This window comes from Camarhynchus parvulus, chromosome 19, assembly GCF_901933205.1.
Source record: "Camarhynchus parvulus chromosome 19, STF_HiC, whole genome shotgun sequence".
Lineage (NCBI taxonomy): Eukaryota > Metazoa > Chordata > Aves > Passeriformes > Thraupidae > Camarhynchus > Camarhynchus parvulus.
In genome coordinates, this window is record NC_044589.1 from 9,330,295 (window position 1) to 9,349,934 (window position 19,640).

General features: G+C 44.4%; 1 protein-coding gene across 3 annotated transcripts in view; it reads left to right on the top strand.

Annotated features, from left to right (window-relative positions):
* The first annotated feature begins 6,242 nt into the window (after positions 1–6,242).
* USP32 (ubiquitin specific peptidase 32) overlaps positions 6,243–19,640 on the top strand; it is a 62,756-nt gene continuing 49,358 nt past the window's right edge. For all 3 annotated transcript variants that reach the window (XM_030962515.1, XM_030962516.1, XM_030962517.1), the window contains exon 1: positions 6,243–6,364. In XM_030962515.1, the coding sequence (XP_030818375.1) occupies positions 6,307–6,364 (58 nt within the window). In that variant the 5' untranslated portion in view covers positions 6,243–6,306. The remainder of the gene's footprint in view (positions 6,365–19,640) is intronic.

Genomic DNA, 19,640 nt, shown 5'->3' on the forward strand with positions numbered 1-19,640 from the left:
TTGGTCCGTGTTTGATGCTTTGGTGTTGCTTTCTCTGTACACAACAATCAAACTGCTGCAGTGCTGGGGACGCTGTGAGCAGCAGCCTTTGAGCTGAGAAGAAAGCAGCCCTTTCTTTGCAGGGGAGAGGTGCCCCGTGGTGCATCCCTGCCCGCTGTGCCGTGCTCTGGGGCCCACACAAACTCCTCTTTCCATAAGGCAATCTGGGCCTTCCCAGAGCAGAGTCAACATTAGTCACTTCTTGCAAAGCCACTCCTTTCATTTGATCTTCTGGTATTAATTATTTGCATTTCCTCTTGTCACAACACTGGGGCTTTTTACTGCCCTGGATGGAACTGCAGAGAAATCCTTTACCTCCATTCCAACACCACAGTGGTTTCTGTCTACAAGGGAGCACAGAATTGCTTTTACCAAATACATTTCTTCTCCCATTGTTTCCTGATGACAGATACTACTCTTAATCTACACAGAGACAACACTTTGAAATGGGAGATCTGTATTCCCATCAATTGTTGGTACGTTGATAAATCATAGCATGTCTCATTTTCTGAATGACACGTGTCTGGATTGCAGTCTGCCTCTTTTTTGTCACAGTTTTTCAGTGCTAACAACAGTCTTGCCAAAGCTCATCTGTTCCCTTAGTGTGCAATCCAGCAGGCTGATTAATTCTGTCACACTTTCCCTGTATAAGGCATAATCAAACAGGTTGATAGAAAAGCGGGAAGGACGTGATATTTTTATAAATATCCAAGGCATTACACTTAACTCCTGACTGCCATTAGCTGTGGCACCTTGTTACTCCTGGGTTAGAGGAGCAGCAGCAAAGTCTGCCAGGAAGGAAGAGTTTGTCACTGTTCTTTGTGGGCCTCAAGTGTGATCGTGCCATCCTTCCACACACAGGGAAGCCTTGCTTAGGAGAACATCAAGAGTGGAGGGTGCCTTATGGTGTTTTCTTCTCTGTCTTTCAAAGGCAACTGCAGGAAAAGTGAGGGACCACTTACCCACAAACCTTAAAATAGCTGTGAACGTGTGTGACGTGCCTCACTTTCCTGGGTTGTGGAGATCCTACTATTAATAACAGGAGTAAAATTATGGATTGAGCAGTAATGTGAGCAGCGCTTCTGAGCAGCTTTAAACCTGTCACGGGCTCCCTGAACACAAACAGCTAGGGCTCAGTGGCTCAGCAGACACATTCATTAATTCTCTCATAAAGGGGTGGCAGAATTAAACTGAGGGAGCCCACAGGTCAAATGAGGTCTGAGGGATGCTCCCACTTCCCTTGCTGCCTTTTTCAGAGCCTGGGCAGTGCCATCCAAATCCTGTTGCTGTATCTGCCACAACCTGAAGTACAGGTCTGGCATTTGGCACGCGTGGGTGTGCAGAGCAGGGCTGTCACTCTTGCGTGTGCAGCAGTGGCTGTCACCCCCACACTGAGCTGTCACCAGAGCTCAGCCTTCTGGGACAGAGGGATGCTGTTCTCTCCCTGTCCCCACCCCACTTGGAGCTCACCAGGAAAAAGGAGGGGATGAGGTGTCTGCTGCTGCTGGGAAGCAGCAGGGGATGATGCCAGGGGCAGCTGTGTCAGGGGGGTGGAGATGGGCAGCTGCTCCAAAAAGTCGTGGAAGTACTGGGAAGAGGGGATCTCTAGGGCAGGTGTGAAAAGAGAAGTGCCCTCAAACTGGAAATGAGGGAAAAAATCCCAATCATCTCACTCTGAGAGTCCCCTGGCTACACCACACTGCAGCCCTGGTGAGCACTGCCTTCATTAGCATGTCCCTTCAACAAGGGGGATGACTTTAATTTCATTTTTAAATACTTTTTTTAAATTACAGTTTTCATTTTCCCCCACAGTATTCCACTACAAAGTTCATACTGGCAATAGTGTGGGAGTACAGCCTACATGACAACAATAGGAGGGACCTGGTAAGAATCTGCTCCTTTTATTTCCCCTGAGTTCATATAAATCTGTCACCCTCTGCTACCACTCTAAGCCACTTGCTTCCTAGAAAATGTGGGATGTGATAGAAGTTTCAATTTGAATATTGTTCTGTTGTTCTTTGAGGAAGCCTTTTGTATTTCCTCTCTCTCTGATCAGACTAGCAGATAATGATTCGGGGTATTTTTCTCATTCACCAGTTCACTGTAATTAGATATGAAGCCATTTAGCCCTGACCACTGCAGACCTGATAGAATCCTCTTATTGCAGCTTGTTCTCTCTCCCACTTTCTACTCTTCTCAAATATTTTGGATGTGCTCTGCCACACTCCTGTCAGGACTGTCTGAAGCAGGAAGGGGTAAAAGTTGTCCTGTGTTTGTCCAGTGCCAAGAACAGTCCTTAAAAACATAACAATATCCCATGGTGCGGAGACAGGTATTGGGGCAAGAGGCACAGATTGAGAAGCCAACAACAAATAAGTTAGAATGAGACTTCCTGTGGTCTCCTCCACACCTTTTTACCTTTGCCATGAGACTAACTCCACAATGCTTGGCTTCTGTTTTAGTGAACGTGAATCAGGAAATCCTAAGGCCTTACAGTGCTGTTCTCAGAAGTGTTTTTGAGTCACTGCAGCAGTTCCTCTGCTGTTTGGCTCATCCCTTTTGAGTTCAGGTCTTTCCAGTGCAGCTCCAAACCCCTTCTCCTTGCAGGTGCCTGCTGTGGGCTGAGCTGGAGCCAGGGGCTGTCGATTTCCCCCCGTTCCTTAGCCTTGGACTGCAGCAGCCTGGCAGAGCCCGACAGCTGCTGCGCTGCCAGGCTCCTGCTGCTCCTGTGCAGCAGTAAATACCTGCTTTGCCTCAGATCCTTGACAGTGATGCAGAGACACTTAAAGATATTTGCTAAGTGCTTGTGAATTAGTTTTTGATTAGCGAATAATTAAATAAATTCCAGCAATCCAAAGGACACGTGCCCAGTTCGATTTGCATATGTAGCACTTCTCTGTGACAAGAGAGGAGCTCAATTCATCTCATGCAAGTCTAAATTCGCTGTATCTTAATTTGATTTACCTTTGACACAGCATTTAAATCGCGGCAACATCTAATCTTGTGCTCCCCAATAAGGCTTCAGCAAAAACTTACTGCCAGATCTAATCCAGGGTTAGCACACACAGCCTTATCTCTGGGTTCTTGCTTCAGTGCCTTTGAGAACATGCTTAATTTAATCTGAACAAAGACACTGCCATCGGGAGCCTCCAGCCTGGCTTTCCAATCCAGAGTATCTTTGTGATTAAATTTGGTGCAGGCCACCGTGTGTACAATGGATCCAGTAAATGATTTTGAAGTGCTCTTCAAACAAAATTCTGCTGGTTCTTGGACACCGTCAGTACCTCTGGGACATGAGGGATGCTGCTGTAGTTGGGTTTTTCCTAAAGTGTCATACCTTTTCTTTGGAAAGAGGTCTGGGTTTTTTGGTTAATAGGAAGTGTTAGCCATTATTAAGAACCATCACTCCATCCCTTTTCCTTCCCACAGTGGAAGGAACTCCTTGCTAGAGGGTTCTGCTTCCTCGTTTGCACCAAATACCCAGTCAGCTGTTTGTGACTGTAAGCTGGTGGCAGGATCTGATTTGAATTACAATTTCAGTCATTCATTTTTTTATGATTTAGCTGTCACTAAACCCCCCATACTGCCTGATAATCTCTACTGCCTAAGAGCAGTGTTTGTGTGAACTGTAAGTAGAGGTTCTGTCTTGACATCACAGATAAAAATGAATGAATTCTGCAAACTGTGGTGGCTGCAGAGGCATCGGGTCAGAGTTGCCCTGGCAGGGTCCCTTGCTGCTGGGTGCAGTCAAAACAGGCCTGGCAGTGTCCTGTTGGTCTCTGGTGAGCCTTGGTGCTCAGGGGTTGGCTGCTGCTCTCTAGTAAGAGCCTGAGGATAAAGAGTCATGGAGAAATTGGCCTGAAAACCAGCAGGAATTGGTGTGGAGCTGCCTTACCCCACCACTGAAGCTGCTTCCTGCTCTAATTGCTTTCTCTAACTGCTCTGCCAGCTCAGGGCTGGCTGGGTCCCAGGGCTGCTCCTTCCAGGCAAAATGGGACTTGGTCATTATCTTTGTAATTCAGAAGAGAAACCAAAACATTAAAATATTATTACTGGACCTAAGGTCACACAGGAACACGACAGAGAAGTCAAGAATTAAACCCCATCTCCTCAGCTGAGAGTTAATGCTTTAAGAAAGGGATCCATCACAAACAGAGTGTGGCTGTAGGGATGCTGTGGAATATTTCTCTTAATCACAAGATAAAACAGATTTGTCCAGCTGTTTCTGGTATTGCCAGCTTAGGCGTTTAAATGACACATTGCCATGTTTGTTGAATTCATTCTCAAATGTTTTAAAGAGTGTATTTTGTACCTAAACTGAAAGCTGCGTGGTCAGGAACTATGTTGAGAAGAGACATGTAAAGGTATGGTAAGAAAAAGGTTATATATACATATATATATATATATATAGGCAGCTTATATCCTCTTATTCCTCTGCTGCCTTTACATTTAGCTTTACTCTTTAAATGATAAATACATAATCAGTGGCTGATGAGTGAAGTATATTTCCACCAATTTAATTTAGATTTTAAAAAATCACTTACATTCTTCCCCTAATCCTCATAAGAGAGGTAAAAGATCCCTTTGTGGCAGATTTTATGCTTGAAAATGATACGGTTTTTTTGATATGCCACAAATCTAAGATCTAAAAAAAATTCAGAAAAGATAGAAGGAGGCTTTATGGAGCTTATTTCATTTGTAGTGTGTTTGCACTTGGATTACATGAGGAGAAATTTGGCCTTGGAGCCTGTGTCTCTGTAAGCAGCATTCCTGGCTTTGCATATCAGATATGAAATTTGTTTGGAATGTTTGCTATAAAAATACCTACGCATGAACTTACATCAGCGAGAAAGCAACTCCAGCTTGACCTTTCTGCAGCTCCGATGTGGCAAGATCATTGGAAACAGTAACTTAGGGAATGACTCGCAACTGGTGTTTTCACAGGCTTTGTTTCAGGGCAGGAACAATCCTTGGAACAAGCTGCCCTTAGAAATCAGTGTTTTCTTTCAAACTCCTTATTTTCTGCTCGGGAGTGACCCAGGGTAGGTTACCAGGCTTAATGTTGTAACAAAGCCATTTGGGAAATCCTCCCATTCTGTGTCAGTCCTGGGCTGAATACTAAAAGCAAACATGCTGGAGAACAGCAAAGGGCAGGGGTGGTTTTGATCCTTTTACAATTCAGCCCATGTTTCTGTTTCAGACAGTGAAAAGACGTTTTAATGGAACAGGAACCTCCTACGGTCACCCCATGCCTGCAGCCCTGTGACTTAGAGGACTTTTTGAGGAGAACCACCGTGCCCTGAGAGGTTTGAGGGGGCTGAGGGGCTGCTCCCCCTGAGAGGTTTGAGGGGCTGATCCTGTAAGGTTTGAGATGCTGATCCCCTACGATTTTTGGAGGGGGTTGAGGAGCAGATTCCCTGTGCGGTTTGAGGGCATTGAGGGGGGTGATCCCTGTGAGGTTTTGGGGGGCTGAGGGGCTGATCCCCTGTGAGGATCGCGAGGGCATTGAGGGGCTGTTCCCCGTGAGGTTTTGGGGGGCTGAGGGGCTGATTCCCTGTGAGGATCCGAGGGGACTGAGGGGCTGTTCCCTGTGAGGTTTGAGGGCATTGAAGGGATGATTCCTGTGAGGTTTTGGGGGGCTGAGGGCTGATCCCCTGTGAGGATCCGAGGGCATTGAGGGGCTGTTCCCTGTGCACTTTGAGGGTGCTGCGACTCTCACCCTCCCACAGGACCGCGCCTGGGGGCTGTTCCGCCGGGGGCCCCATCGCACCGCAGCCTTTCTCCTCTCGCCGCCGCACGCTACAGGAAACGCTGACAGCTTTCGCAAGCGACACCTTCCGAAGCGCCTGTGCCGGGGCAGAGCCAGGTCGTTCCTCGTCACACCTCCTTCCTCTGCGGCCGCGGAGCGAACCCGGAGCCGAGAAGGCACCGGCGCGGCCGCAGCGCTGCAGAGTCCCGACTGCCGCCGCCGCTGCTGCTGCGGCTCCCCCCAGCCGCCCCTGAGGGGACGCGCGGCGGCGCCGCCGGGCGGGCGGGAGCGGGGGCTCGGCGTTGGCCAATCACAGCCCCGCCCCGGCCTCCCCGCGCCCCACGTGACGCGGCGCGCGCGCCCCACGTGACCCGCGATGGAGGCTGCGGCGGCGGCGGCGGGGCGGGCGCGCGGCCGCCGCCTCCTCCTCCCCCCGCCCCCCCCGGGCGGCCCCGCCCCCCTTCCCCGTCGGTAGCGGCTCCGGCGGGCGCCGCCGCGGCCATGGACTGAGCGGCACCATGGGCGCCAAGGAGTCCCGCATCGGCTTCCTCGGCTACGACGAGGCCCTGCGGAGGGGTGAGGGAGGCGGCGGCGAGGACGGGAGGGTGGGTGGAGGTTGGCGGGGAGGGGTGCGGGGGCCCCGCGCTGCCCCCCGCCAGCGGGCGGTGAGGCGGCACCTCCATGACGGACCCCGCGCGGAGGCACTTGCGCCGTTCGGGGGCTCCTTCCCCGCTGCCTTCGCCCCTCCGCCCCGTCGTTTATTTATTTATCTTATCTATTTATTTATTTATCTCTCTCCCCTTCTTTAAGGCGGCCCCAGCAGGGCCCGGTCCCCGCCGCCGGTGCCGTCCCCTCCCCGCCGCCCCTCGGCCCGGCCTCCGCTTGTGGCCGGCCGGCATCAGGCGGGCAGCGCTGGGATCCCGGTGTGACGGGGCTGTCACCCAGCTCCCGGCTCCGCCGGCCCTCCCGCTCCTCGTGTTTACCTCCCCGTGCTCGGGGATCACGCAGCTGCGGCTCCGCATGGCAAGATGGATGTGGCGTGCGTGGCTTGGGCTCGGTGTCGCTGTTTTAGCCCGGTTTAGGGTCCTCCCGCAGGATTTAAAGAGCAACTAGCGAAGGGAAAACATAAACAAGCTGAACGGCGAACGCTCGCAGCTGCAGGGCTCCAAGGCGACGGCAAGCTACACCCTGGGAGCTCCCTGGCTCTGGAACCGATAGCCAAGTCCAAGGACAAAGAGGGACAGGAATTGTCAGCAGTAAATGCTTTGCAGGGAGGACAGGTGTTGGTAATTGTTGCCCTATTGTGCGTTCACGGGATGCAGCGCAGGTAAAGCAGCTCACTTGTTTGATATTTAAAGCCCTGATAAAATTCATAAGCTCGAGCCAGTCTATGGCTGCCCTTTTTATTCCTGCTTGCATGTGAGAGGCATGTCAGGAGTGATAAGGGAGAACTGGGAGGAACCACTGGGTGTTAACTGAAAAAGAAACAAATTGACGTGAAATGGGGTTTTTGTTAAATATTTTCTTTTTTTTTTTTTTTCTGGTGGAGCCTCTGAGGGATGCCATGTCAGATAGGAAATGGAGCAACGTAGTGTCAAGCAGGAGAAACAAACGTATGATTCAAAGTCACTTGTTACAGATTTTAAACATAACAGCCCTGAAGGATTTTCACTGCTAGTGAAAGTATGGGAAGTCTTTGAAAGCTCTGGTGCACGTATTTTTAGAAGAGCTGGAGTTATAAATGCAGCTTGGTAGAGGTGTGAAGTTAAATATATCAGGGAGCGTTTGAAATAAGCTGTTTGGTGGAGAATACAGTCATTTGGCCACAATGTATATTCCAGAGTTCCTAAATAAGAAAAAACAAGTGCTGTGAATTTTAAAGTTAGATTTAAACTCTTACATTGCTTCAAAATCAATGCAGTTGATCTGGATGTTCATAGGTAGTAAGATTGATTTCATCTTAATAAGAAATTATTTCTGTGCAGTGAATATAATACTTTTCTTTGTTATTTTTTTGATGTTTTTCTTCTCTATATGAGACCTTCAATACTGTTTTTCTGTAGGAGACCAGAAAGGTTGTTTTAGGCACTCTGTTATAAATTGATGTTTTGCTAAATAACTATGTTGTTTACTTAACCAGTGAATCACTGTATGTATAAAACAGGCCAGTTATCAAAACATTATTTGTTAGACCATTCCTGCTTCCACAGAACCTTGCTGGTACTTGTGGCATTTCTGTGGACACAAACAGAGATAATGGATGAACGTAAATGTTAAAAAAAGAAAATCAAATATATTTATCTCCAGTTAGATCCACCTTCTCTAATACAGTTTCCTGGTTCTTAAATGGCAAGAAAGTTTTGTATTAGGTGGTATTTGTACAGATTTTTCTGCTGGGAATTCTTTATGAGCAATCAGTACTGGTTACCTGTACTTGTGCTAATCATTCAGGATGCTATGATTGTATTTTTGAGTCGCCAGTTTGAATTTCAGTTGTTCAGAATATCTGGAAAAAATGTTGCTTTTGTCAGTTTCAGAAAATAAGGCTGACTTTTTAGCAGTTTCATTTATTGCAATTCCATTTTGGTAGTAAGCAAAGGTTGTGAAGGTGAGGGGAGTTGTGGTTAAAGGCTCACAATATAAATAACTGTAGCTAAAATGTAACTTCTGTTCAAGGAGATGAAAGTGCCAGAGCGGCCTGGTGCTGGTGGCCTTTTCCACCCTTGAACAGGAGACAGTCCTGATGTTTTATTTTCCTCTTTTTCCTTGGCACAGGCAGCTGACACTGCTGTGGTGACGTGGCCCTGTGGATGGGCACGGTGAAGTTGTCCTGTGTCCACCAGTGCAGGTCACAGGAGTGTCACCAGCCTCCCTGAGATCTGTCTGCCTGAGCAGCCTGCAGTGGAAAGCAGGATGCTATTTTAGACATCTCTTTTTATGAATTTTGCCAATTGTGGTCATCTTATTTATAGTAGCCAGAGGCACAAAGTGGTGTTGCTGTGGAAAAGGTATGAGATGAGAAGTGAGGAGAGCTATTCCTGACTCCTCAGACCTCCTTCTGAGGATGGATTCTTTGTGAGGAGATGAAATCCTTGGGCAGGTCATTAGAGGTGAAGTCAGAAGTGCTTTGTTCCAAACTGAGCATAAAATTGTCACTTATTTTATCAAACTGAATTTGTGGTGGCATGAACTGGTACTGTGGCTCTTGGGCTTGTTGCTTTTTTCTTAGCCTTAAGCTCCAACAGCAATTTTCTGCTCAGGGCAGTGCTGCAAGTCAGCCAGTGTCTTGTTTTGGTGGATTTTCCAATGTTTGTCCCTGATTTCCCACTCCTCTCCTACCACTGTGTCCATCAGGCTGGCTGGGTGCTCTGGCCTTGCCAGGGAGATGGTGCTCTAAAGTCTGCCTTGTCTTTTAGTTCTCCTCTACCAGTCTTGACACCCAATTCCTCAAAGGGCTGTCTTTATAAAAACTTTATAAAATAAAGAACTTTTTATCACTATTGTATTAGCTCCTGCATTCGCACAGCAGCTCCTGCCCTGTCCTGTGTTGTATATGGAATATTTTAATAAGAATTCTAGGAAAGACATTCCTGTGTGGTATTGGTGGCCAGTTTATTTCAGATCCCTATGGACTGTATTTTCCAGTGGCTGTTAATGTGTTCTGCTTCAGTAACTTTGAGAGGATAATCGTAGACTGAGCACAAATTTATGTAGGTACTTATGAATTATGAAACTGTAGAATCTGTAGTCAAAGTTTCTGTGAATGCTACTTAGAGCAGGTATAATTCAGGCCATTTCCAGCTAAATTATCTATGCTAAATATTGAGTCAGGGAACCACTTAAAAGAAATGTTGGTGCATAATCATGGATCTGTCAAATTTGGCCCAGAGAGGAAGGCAGAGTTTTCCTTCTGCTCAAAGCAAGGTAAAATTTTTGTTTCATGAATGCAGCACAGCATCAGCATGGTCAGTGAGCATAGAATTTGGAGAAATGAGTGACTGCTGATAAATCCACTTAATTGTGTTTGGTCCTGTGCTCAGTGATCTCTGAGAAAAAGAGCAAAATGAAAGCACAGAAACAGTGTTGGTGTTAGAAAATGTACATGCAGTTAAAGTACCAGCTAACAACGAGGCAGAACTTGCAGGTGTATCAATTCCACAGGTTTTGCCTCTGGAGAGCTCATGGCATGGTGGTTTTTAAGGCAGTTTCTTCCCTGGTTGTGTGTCTCTGAGATGGCACCAACTGGAGAACACCAAAGTAACAAAACCCCTTCTAACCCACAAAGAGCTTGGTGAGTGTGTGCAGTAATGACTAATGTGTGATGGGCAGAGGATAAATCTTGCTAATGACCTTTTGTGTCTTGATTGAATTTGAAAAATAGCTACATTTGTTTTATTTAAATCAAGGCAAATATATCTGGTGTCTGATCATTAACATCCTCAAGCGTACAGATGTCATAAATCTGACAAGAGGATGATGGAAAACTTGTGCAAATATATCATCATCTAGTTGAGGCTGTCGATCTCAGCCTGGTGACAAATCCATGGACTCAGCCCTTCAGCCCATGGAAAACTGCTTTTTACTACTCCAGATGATGAAATTAACTTTTTAAATCCCAGCCATCTTTTAGGAAAAACAGGGAACCATTTTAGTAGTTTATTCTCTTCTTTCTGTATTCCATGAAGGAGAGTATTCTGCTTTATTCTCTCACAGCTGAAAACCAGAGCTTGACCATGATAGAGAGGTGAAGGTTCTTTGGGATATATTATTTTCTAAGGGTACAAACCTGTGCTTTTCTGAGCCTTGAGTTTCAGAGGCATGTGCTGAAAATGCCTAGAAGTATCTCAGCCTTTTTTTTAGCTATCAGAATGAATAGAATCCACTGTGGAGACAGTCTAGATTCTACAGCGAGGCTTGTTATGTCAGCCAGTATTTGATGGCTTCAGGGCTCTGTCATATGATGAAAGCAGGTATGAATGCAGAGCTTCACACTTCCTGTTTATAGAGCTGCAGAGCTGCAAGTGGCTGCTCAAATTCACAGAGCAGTAATTATTTCACAACTCTGGCATTCAGTTGTGGTGCTTGTTTTGGGAGGGCACCTCAGCAAGCTCTGCTGAACATGTGTTTCAAAGGCAGGAGTGACTGGGGGAATTCTGCTGAAACTTCCATGAGCTGGTGAGAAGATGCTCCTTAGAATCATGGACTGGTTGGGGTTGAGATCATCCCCTCAGAGATCATCTTGTTCCAGCCCCCTGCCATGGACACCTTCCATGAGACCAGATTGCTCCAGCCTGGCCTTGGACACTTCTCTGGGCAACCTGTGCCAGGGCCTCACCACCCTCACAGGGAGGAATTTTTTCCATATATCCAATCTAATCCACTCTCTGTCAGTGTGAAGCCATTCCCCTTGTCCTGGCACTCCCTTGTGAAAAGTCTCTCCCTGTGTTTCCAGTCAGCTCCTTTGGGTACTGGGGGGCTGCAATTAGGTCACCCCAAGGCTTCTCTTCTCCAGGCTGAACCATCCCAATTCCCTCACCCTTTCCTCCCAGCACAGCTGCTCCATCCCTTTGATCATCTGGACTGGTTCCAGCTCCTTCTGGATTGCCCCTCAGGGCTGGGGACAGCTGTGCAGGTGGGATCCCACTTGAGGGATCAGAATCCCCCATTTCTGCTGCCCACGCTGTGGGGTCAGCCCAGGGCACAGGGCATGTCCAACCTCTCACCCACAGCTCTCCCAAATCCCTCTCCCTGCAGCTGATCTGTTGGAAGAGAGTTGGGTTTTAATCTGTAATTCTGCAGCTGCTGAATTGCAGCTACCACTTTCTTCTTTACCTCAGGTTCCAAGTTTAGGGAAGTGAACTCAGGGGGTTTCAGCCTCTTGCTTAGGACTCCCCAAGTTATTTCCTATTGGAAATGAGGAACAGTGGTGGAGCGAACTTAAGTCAGCTAACGGTAAATTTCCTTTCCTGGGGTACCTTTTATGGTCTTTAGAGGCTCTTTGTGAAATACCAGTTGAAAACTTACAAATTAGGGGCAAATATTGCCTCGTGCTTAGGCTGCTGCAAGTGCTGTGGTTCTGTGGGAGCTGATTGCATCCTTTTAGGAGGTTTTTAGTAATTCTTAGATGGTTCCCAAACATGGCAGAAACTTGGTGATTGCACAAGTGTTGAATGTGCAGGGAGTGATGCAAGTCTGAGAAAAGAGGATTTAAGAACATAGGTGTTTCATAAATAAGAAAGAAGTTGATCATCTTAAAGGAAAAACCCTCAAAAAGTTGAATTATGATTCAGTGAATGTTGGGAATCCTCTGGTTTCTCACTTCTCAGGTGAATCATGTCTCTAAATAGGAGCAGGCTCACAATATTAGCTGCAGTTTTGTCCTGTCAGCGTGTTACTGGAGACTCCAATCAGAGCAGGCAGGAAAGCTGCCAGGGGAGTTTAAATAGATATCATTCCAGCCATGGGGCTGGAGGTCACAGGATAAGCTGGACAAATCCTCATTTTGAGTGTTAAATATCTTGATATAAGTGAAAAGACCACTATCAGGCTATTCTGTATGTAATACATTTTCTTATCTTGATGTAGACTGAAACTGAGTCCTTAAAACATTTTTTTTGGATTATAGATTATATGCTTGTGTATCTCCCAGGTCATAAACCTGAGCTTTATTTCTTAGATTTTAATCAATGACATCAATTATTTTATAGTTTCTAATCAGTTTCTAGTTTTTCCTCCTGTAACATCAGAGGGTTTTTTTAAATATACACGCCCAGAGAAAGTTGTTGAACTTTCATCCTTAGAGATTTCCAAGCCCTGCCTGGACAAAACCCTCTGGAAGCTGGTTTGAGTTCAGCCTTGACCCAGTTTCAAGCACAAGGGTGAACCAAGTGACCTCCTGAGATACTTTCCAACCTGATAGATTCTATAAAATATTTCTGTTCAGCTTGAATTTTGTGAAGTCTTGTTTCGATGAAGTCCTAAATCTACCTGACAGTGTCCTACAGAGGAAAAAAACCAGAAGGACAAAAATAGAAACTAGGAAGTTGTTCAGTGTGAGATGAAGCATCTCTAATGAAATGTGAAAGAAAAAAAATAAGAGGGGACTACTTTGAATCCTGTTTACTTGACTTGTAACAGTTTCAGGCTTTCTGGCTGCTGGCACTGTGGCAGGAATGAGTAAAACAACCCTCACCCCTTTGCTCTGCTCAAGGGAACTCAGCCCACTGTCTCCTTTCATAAAATAAGTAAGGCATTCAGTTCTTTAGTACTCAAGAAAATGAAATCAGATTCAAAAAATGGGCCTCAGAAGGGATGACAAGGCTGAGAATGAAAAAGAACACAGCATTACCAAGTAATGTGATGAGGTGAGGCATGAAGTGTCTATTGAATTCTCTAAATTAGGATTATTGTACAACTCCTGCTTTGAGGTAGGAGTGGGGAGGGCTTTTCTGTATTTAAAAACCCAGATGTTACTAATATCTGTCATTCAAAAAGTGTCACTATCTTCTGAAAATTGAACGTGTCCTTGGTTAGGTTGTGAAGTCATACATTGCTATAAATCATTTGCTCTATGGGAGGTCTAATGAGTGCAGAGCTCTCATGACATCTCCATCACTTAGTTATTAATTATTATTAAAATAATCCTGCTCTGTTCTGGTCCAAGAAGAAGTTCTAAGTACTGTGAGCATACAGAAAGCTGGTGGAGGAAGGGTAGGACAAGTGTGGCATTTTCAGACAGCAGAGCTGTTTCTGCCCACTGACTTTGGTTATTTCCAAGCCTGATGTAAAGCAGACCTGCCCAGCTGGGGTTTTTAGGGCCTCCTTCAGGGCTCCTCTTTGCCTGATGGTTTCCTAGTTTGAGTTTCTGTATAGAAAAGAAAGTTCTGTGGGTTAATTCTAATTAAGACTTTCAATTCTTAGTAATTTAAAACCAAGTTATTTCTTAATTTGTTCCATTCCTTGAAGCAGGTGCTTTTTCTATAAGTTGTACTTAGTCTGAATTATTGTGAATGTCCATGTGATATTTGCAGTATTGAAGAACTACAAAAAGCATCTTTAACATTTAATTTTCATATGAAAAGGTCATTTACATAATGAGACAATGAAGCCTTTGGGCAAAGATGAATGTAGAAGAAAAATCCATTAAGGTAGATTCTGCCTAAGAGTTTGAAAGGGCCTAATTCACCAAACTTTGAATGCTGGATTATTGCTAGCACTTACTGGAATAAAATTCCCTGCTTGCCTAAAAAAAGTGGCAAAATCCTAATGCACATTTTCTTTTGTGATTTCTTCAGGGACACCTTACCTTTGTTAGTGATGACTCCATATCTCATAGGCTGTATAGCTTTAATGTTTGCAGCTGAGCTGTCTAATAGTAGTTTTCATTTCTTTTTTTATCTAATGAATTTGAACACCTCTGAGAAATGGGGATTTTTATGGGGTTGTATTTACAGCTGAGCAGGGCTGACATGGTCCCTGCAGGTGGGGCTTGTGTGGAAAGTGCATCACTTTGAAATGCTGCTTTATTAAACTGGTGTGGAATCTCTTCTGCATTTCTGATTTGCAACGGCTGTAAACTGAGTTCAGATCTTGGTTTGACACTAAATGTGTCTGCATGTGGGTTTTGTAGTAGTTCACCAAATCTGCTTAAAAACTGATGCGAGTTATAATCAATCAGAATTTTTCTATGTAGCCTATTAATTGATTCATTAGAATTAAAGGAAATTCCTTAGTTATTTTAGTGTATTACTGGCATGTACCTAAGTCCTAGAGATGTGAGACTCTCAATTTAATAATCTAAAATTTTACAAAACCATTTTTCTTATAAAAATAAGGTAACATTTGCAGCAGGGCCTTTATTTGGTGTTGAATAAAAGGAGCTGGCTGAGAAAGGTTTGGACAAGGGCTAACCAGACAGTTTGTAGTGCCCAGGGTTTATTTCCCATATCAGTGTTATTTAGTTTGGGACTGATGCAAGCCCTGAAATGGTTCCTCACTGAATCATTGCCTCCCCTGGGCTCAGCTGTCACAGGTGGGGTGACCTGGCAGATGCAGTGACAGCCCTGATTTCCTTTTAACCTGTCCCAACCCAGGACAGGCCTCTCCCATCCCATGGAAATGTGGTTTTGAGGTGACCTGTGCTTCCCCTGGGTGTGTTTGGGGCAAAGCAAGGCATTAATGTGGGTGTCATGAAGTGCCCGGGTTCCTGTGCCCAGCCCCAGGAGTTCTGTGCCAAGCAGAGTTCCTGGGGCAGGGATGCTCCTGGAAAAGCAGCAGGGTCAGCCCTCCCTGGTGGTGGGAACACTGGGCAGGCTGAGATGGGCAGAAAGGACGTGTGGCTGTGTCACACACTGTGGTTCTGACTTTTGGAGTGGTTTTAAATAGTCTCTGAGACAGTCTGTACCTTACAAAGGGCTCTGACTTCCTCTGCTCAGAGCTGCAGCCACAGGGCCAGGCAGGGGCAGCTGCTCTGAGCCAGCCACGGCTTCCAGCAGCAGCTACAAAGGCAAAAGGAATCTCTAACATTTATTTTAGTGATTTTTTTAAATCTCCAAATCTTTTGAAGCTGTTTCACTTAGTTTAGAGTCTGAATTGGGCCCACAAGCTATGAGAGGCAATGTCACTGGGCCAAAATAAGAGAGAATTATATTCTGTATAAAAATGTAGGCTTCATCCTTTGCAAATAAAACCTACTACAAGCCCTTTGGAACTCTTCCTCAAAACCAGTGATTTTATTCACATGGTGTCTTTCTTTTTGTCAGCTGGTCTTTCAGTTGTCATCCACTCACAGTTTAATTTCATGTTAAGTGTTTAATATAGAATGGATGCTTATGTTTCTTTTGTGTTTGAATGGATGTTCCTTATCTCAAATCTGGTGACAATGGCAGTGCTCAGGGTTTGTGACAGATTCCTGAGCTGAAATATTTTAACAGGAATTTCTATCTGATTTGAGCTTGCCCTCTTCCAGTTGGAACCCATTGCTACCACCACAGTTCCTGATGAAGAGTCCTTCCTTCTCCAGCTTCCTTGTGAGCTCCATTCAGATGCTGGAATTGTTTCAGATGATTAATTTTACTCCACTAGTTTGCAAAATTTGTTCTTTTAAAATTCTGAGACCTTGAATGAAATAAAGAAGTGGAAGAAACCCAGAGAGCCCTAAACAGAACAGGAAGTACCAGATTGAATAAGTCTGTGGATGTGGGGGAAAAAGAACTGAAAGTATTGGGATAGTAATTATGAGAACTTGAGTTTTGCAGATTGAATTTGTTCTAAAAATGAACTTGAATGTGGCATCATGAATGTATTTTGGGCTGAAGAAGCACTTCTTTTCAATCCCTGTTTCTAGCTGTTAGGTATTATCCAGAAGCAAAATCTTACTCTGGAAATTTCCTAGTCTTGTCAAGATTTCTAGCACGTTTTCCCTCGCAATGTGGTACAGTTAAGTCCCAGATTTCAGTTTAAAAATTGAAAAAGTGGATTTGCACTTTGTACAGCTGAAACAGGAGTGCTTTGGGATGAATGAGCAGCAGTTGGTGCAGTCAGGGCAGCCTGGTCTGTGTTGTGCCAGGATTTAGGGAGGGTTGTAATCAGTGGAACAGTAATGGCAGAACTTTTTGGTCCCTGTTTTCCAATCCTGCAGCTAACAACGTGATTTGTCTTTGCCTAAAGAATGATAATTGATCTTTTTGCCATTAAGCAATTCCCCATTTATTTTGTTGCCTGCAATTCAGCGTTGTCTTCTGATCACCTTGGTTAAAGAACTGTGGTGTAAATGTGTTGTGAGAACTAATGTTATTTTTAAATTAGTGAGTAGATTGCAGCATTGATAGGGCAGAGCAGGAAGAAACCACAACATGCACTAATTCCAGTGCAGAACACAGGATAAATATCTGCAGAGGCCACAGTGTTACAGGAATAGAGGTTAAAAAGCAGAATAGAAAATGTTTGATAAATATAGAATCATAAAATGTTCATAATTTATTATGCAAATGTACTGCTGCTAATAGAGACTGTAATGTCCTTGAGGATATCTTGTGAGTCTCTCCAGGGATTCAGGGAGAGATCCCAGCTGCTGCCTCTCTTCAGGGCACTGGGGCTCTTTGGTGAGAAGTCATTGTGACACCTTTTCTGTTCCTGTGGAACAACGGGCAGGGTGTTCACAGCAATCTCTGGAATTGGAGCCATCCCACCCATCCAGGCTGCTCAGGAGACTGGAGCTGCTTCCGTGCAGCTGTTCCAGGGTGGCTCTGAATGTGCTGTTTCATCCTTCCCATGGAGAGCCTTAGGAGTAATGTGCAGTAATGCTGAATATCTGCACTGTGAAAAACGCCAATCACTTGTTTTTAACATTTTAAAAGTTTAATAGTAATAAAATGGTTATAAAAGTAATAATACAATTAGAGTAACAATAATTTGGACAATTTGAATTAGGACAATAGAGACAAAGAGTTACAGATGTCTGGGTACCTCTTTCTGGGCAGCAAAAAAAGGACCCACGTTAACAGAGGTTTAACCCTTAAAAACAATAACCTGTTGCATATTCATATACCTAATACATGATGCATAAATTCCATTCAAATACAGGATTCTGTCTGGTCAGTGCCATCTTCTTCCTCTGAATCCTAACAGCGCCTTCGAGGTGGGAAGAAGTTGGTTTCTTCTGATAAGAGGGCAATAAATTCTCTTTCTCTGAAAGATTCAGGTGTCCTGTGGCTGCTATCTCGCTGCCAGTCCTTTCTTAAAAAAATAAATATCCTACATAGCACAGTTTCTATTTTAACATTTTTTATAACCTAAAACTATATTTAACATGCTGCTTAAGAGAATTAATGCAGCATTACTTTCTAACCCAACACATATAATATTCATTTGAATATTTGCAAAAAGCCAATCACAAAATACGCATTTTTCACATGCACGGAGATATTCTCTAATGTAAAACTAGCATGGCATCTTCCAGGATAATCCTAAATATGAATCCTGGGATGTTAATTGAGGAATCTATAAACAGGAGATGCAGCAGTGGGGATGGAGTTTGGAAATAGTAATGCTAATTGTTTGCTATTGTCTGTTAAAAAATAAAGCTCTGATTCAGTTCTTGGTGTTCTACCAACCATGTAATGGGGTCCCAGAACTAAGCACGTGGTGGTTTTTATTTTATTTCTTCACTCCCTAGTGCAGTGGCTGTGTTTATGATTGTGCTGGTGTTTTTCAACCTTTCACAGGCTGGATATCAAGCTTGTCATTATGTCTTTGTAACACAGGAGTGGGACAGGAGACAGAAATTTAGGACCTGACACTGAAACATTCCCTTTACAGCTGGGTTTGAGGTGATATTTTAGACAGATGTGTCCCCAAGAGTTGGGAATAGGAAGGCTGGAAGCAGAGAGCCTTTTCTTGGCCATATGAATCCACACGTGTGGAGGGTTTGTGCCAGAGCACTTGACTTGCAAGTGAGTCATATTTTTCCTCTGACTTCAGAAATTAAGATGTAGCAATGTATAAATATTATCTGAATCTTTTATTATTCGTGTCACAGTATGTAAGTGCTGTGCTTTACTAGAGTTGGCTCTTTTAGCTGCCAGAGGCCAACACTGGAGTGAATATTTGATCAAAACTATGCCAGCAATCCCAAATTAGAGCTCCTTCCTTGCCTCTCATCCTCACTGCCTTCCTGTGTAGAAGTTGTAGCTTCTGTTTAACTTTCAGGCTTAGACTATAATTTTTTATTTAAAGAACAATTCATATTACAGCTGCATTCAGTATCTTTGGCACTGTTGGGAGACAGGATATGAAATATTTGTTATATTTCAATTTATTTTGTAGCACAGTCCTTATGTGGTGTTTGCATTTACATAGTTGGCACTTGCTTTTCATTTTAGCAGGGTGTTTATTTCTTGGGAATGAGTTTTATATTGTAATTTTGTGAATCTTAACAAGCATAAATGTCTCGATGATTTTCATGGTGGTAATAAAGCAGAAGCAGCTTTTTTGAATTGTGACAGAAGCTGCTCTGCTCACCTATAACAACACAAACTTTCAGTGTGTTTGCCAGGAAAACTGATGAAGGGACAGCTCAGAAAAGCAGAGTTAAATTTCTAATCTAAACAGGACTAAACATTAATTCTAAATGCTGGAAAAATTGAGAGCTAAAACATTCACCTGGGAAATCATGGACAAACCACAACTCTGCAGGTGCATCAGAGGAAAACAGCAGAGGAAAGGGAGAGCAAATATTGGGAACTCAGGGGAAGATGGGCATCCCACACTCCTGATTCATTTTTAGTCCATGTTATCTCTTGGAGGGTAGTTCAGGGTTCTCAGTGCTGCTGCTCAAGATGAGGTGTGCTCTGTTTAAAACCATTTGAAACCATTTAAAACCATTTAAAACTTGTCCCCCTTTTCCCAGCCAGCAGAGGACAGGAGCCTGTGGGTGGGAAAAGTGACACCCTGGGATGATCCACAGCTGGGAATTGCTCCTGGAGAATGAGTTCGCCAGTTCTTTACTTGATAACAGGAATCCCTATTTGTCCCTAATATATAATGTTGCAGTTGGTTGTGCTTAAATTTGCAGTTGTAAAAATGCTAAAATAGATTTTTGCTGATATGCAAAGTTTTGTGAATTTTCAGGTTCTTTCAGGTTTATCCCATGGCTCATATGGATTGACCAGGGAGCTCCTTTAATTCCTGAGAATGTAAAATATGGCCAACAAGATTTCCATGCTCAGATAGTGGGAGGATGATGATGATGATGATTATTATTATTTCTTCACTGGCTGTTGTGTACCAGTTGCTCTCCACACTGGCCTTACTGGGAGAGTTAATCCAACCAGCAACGTGCCCTGATGGAGAT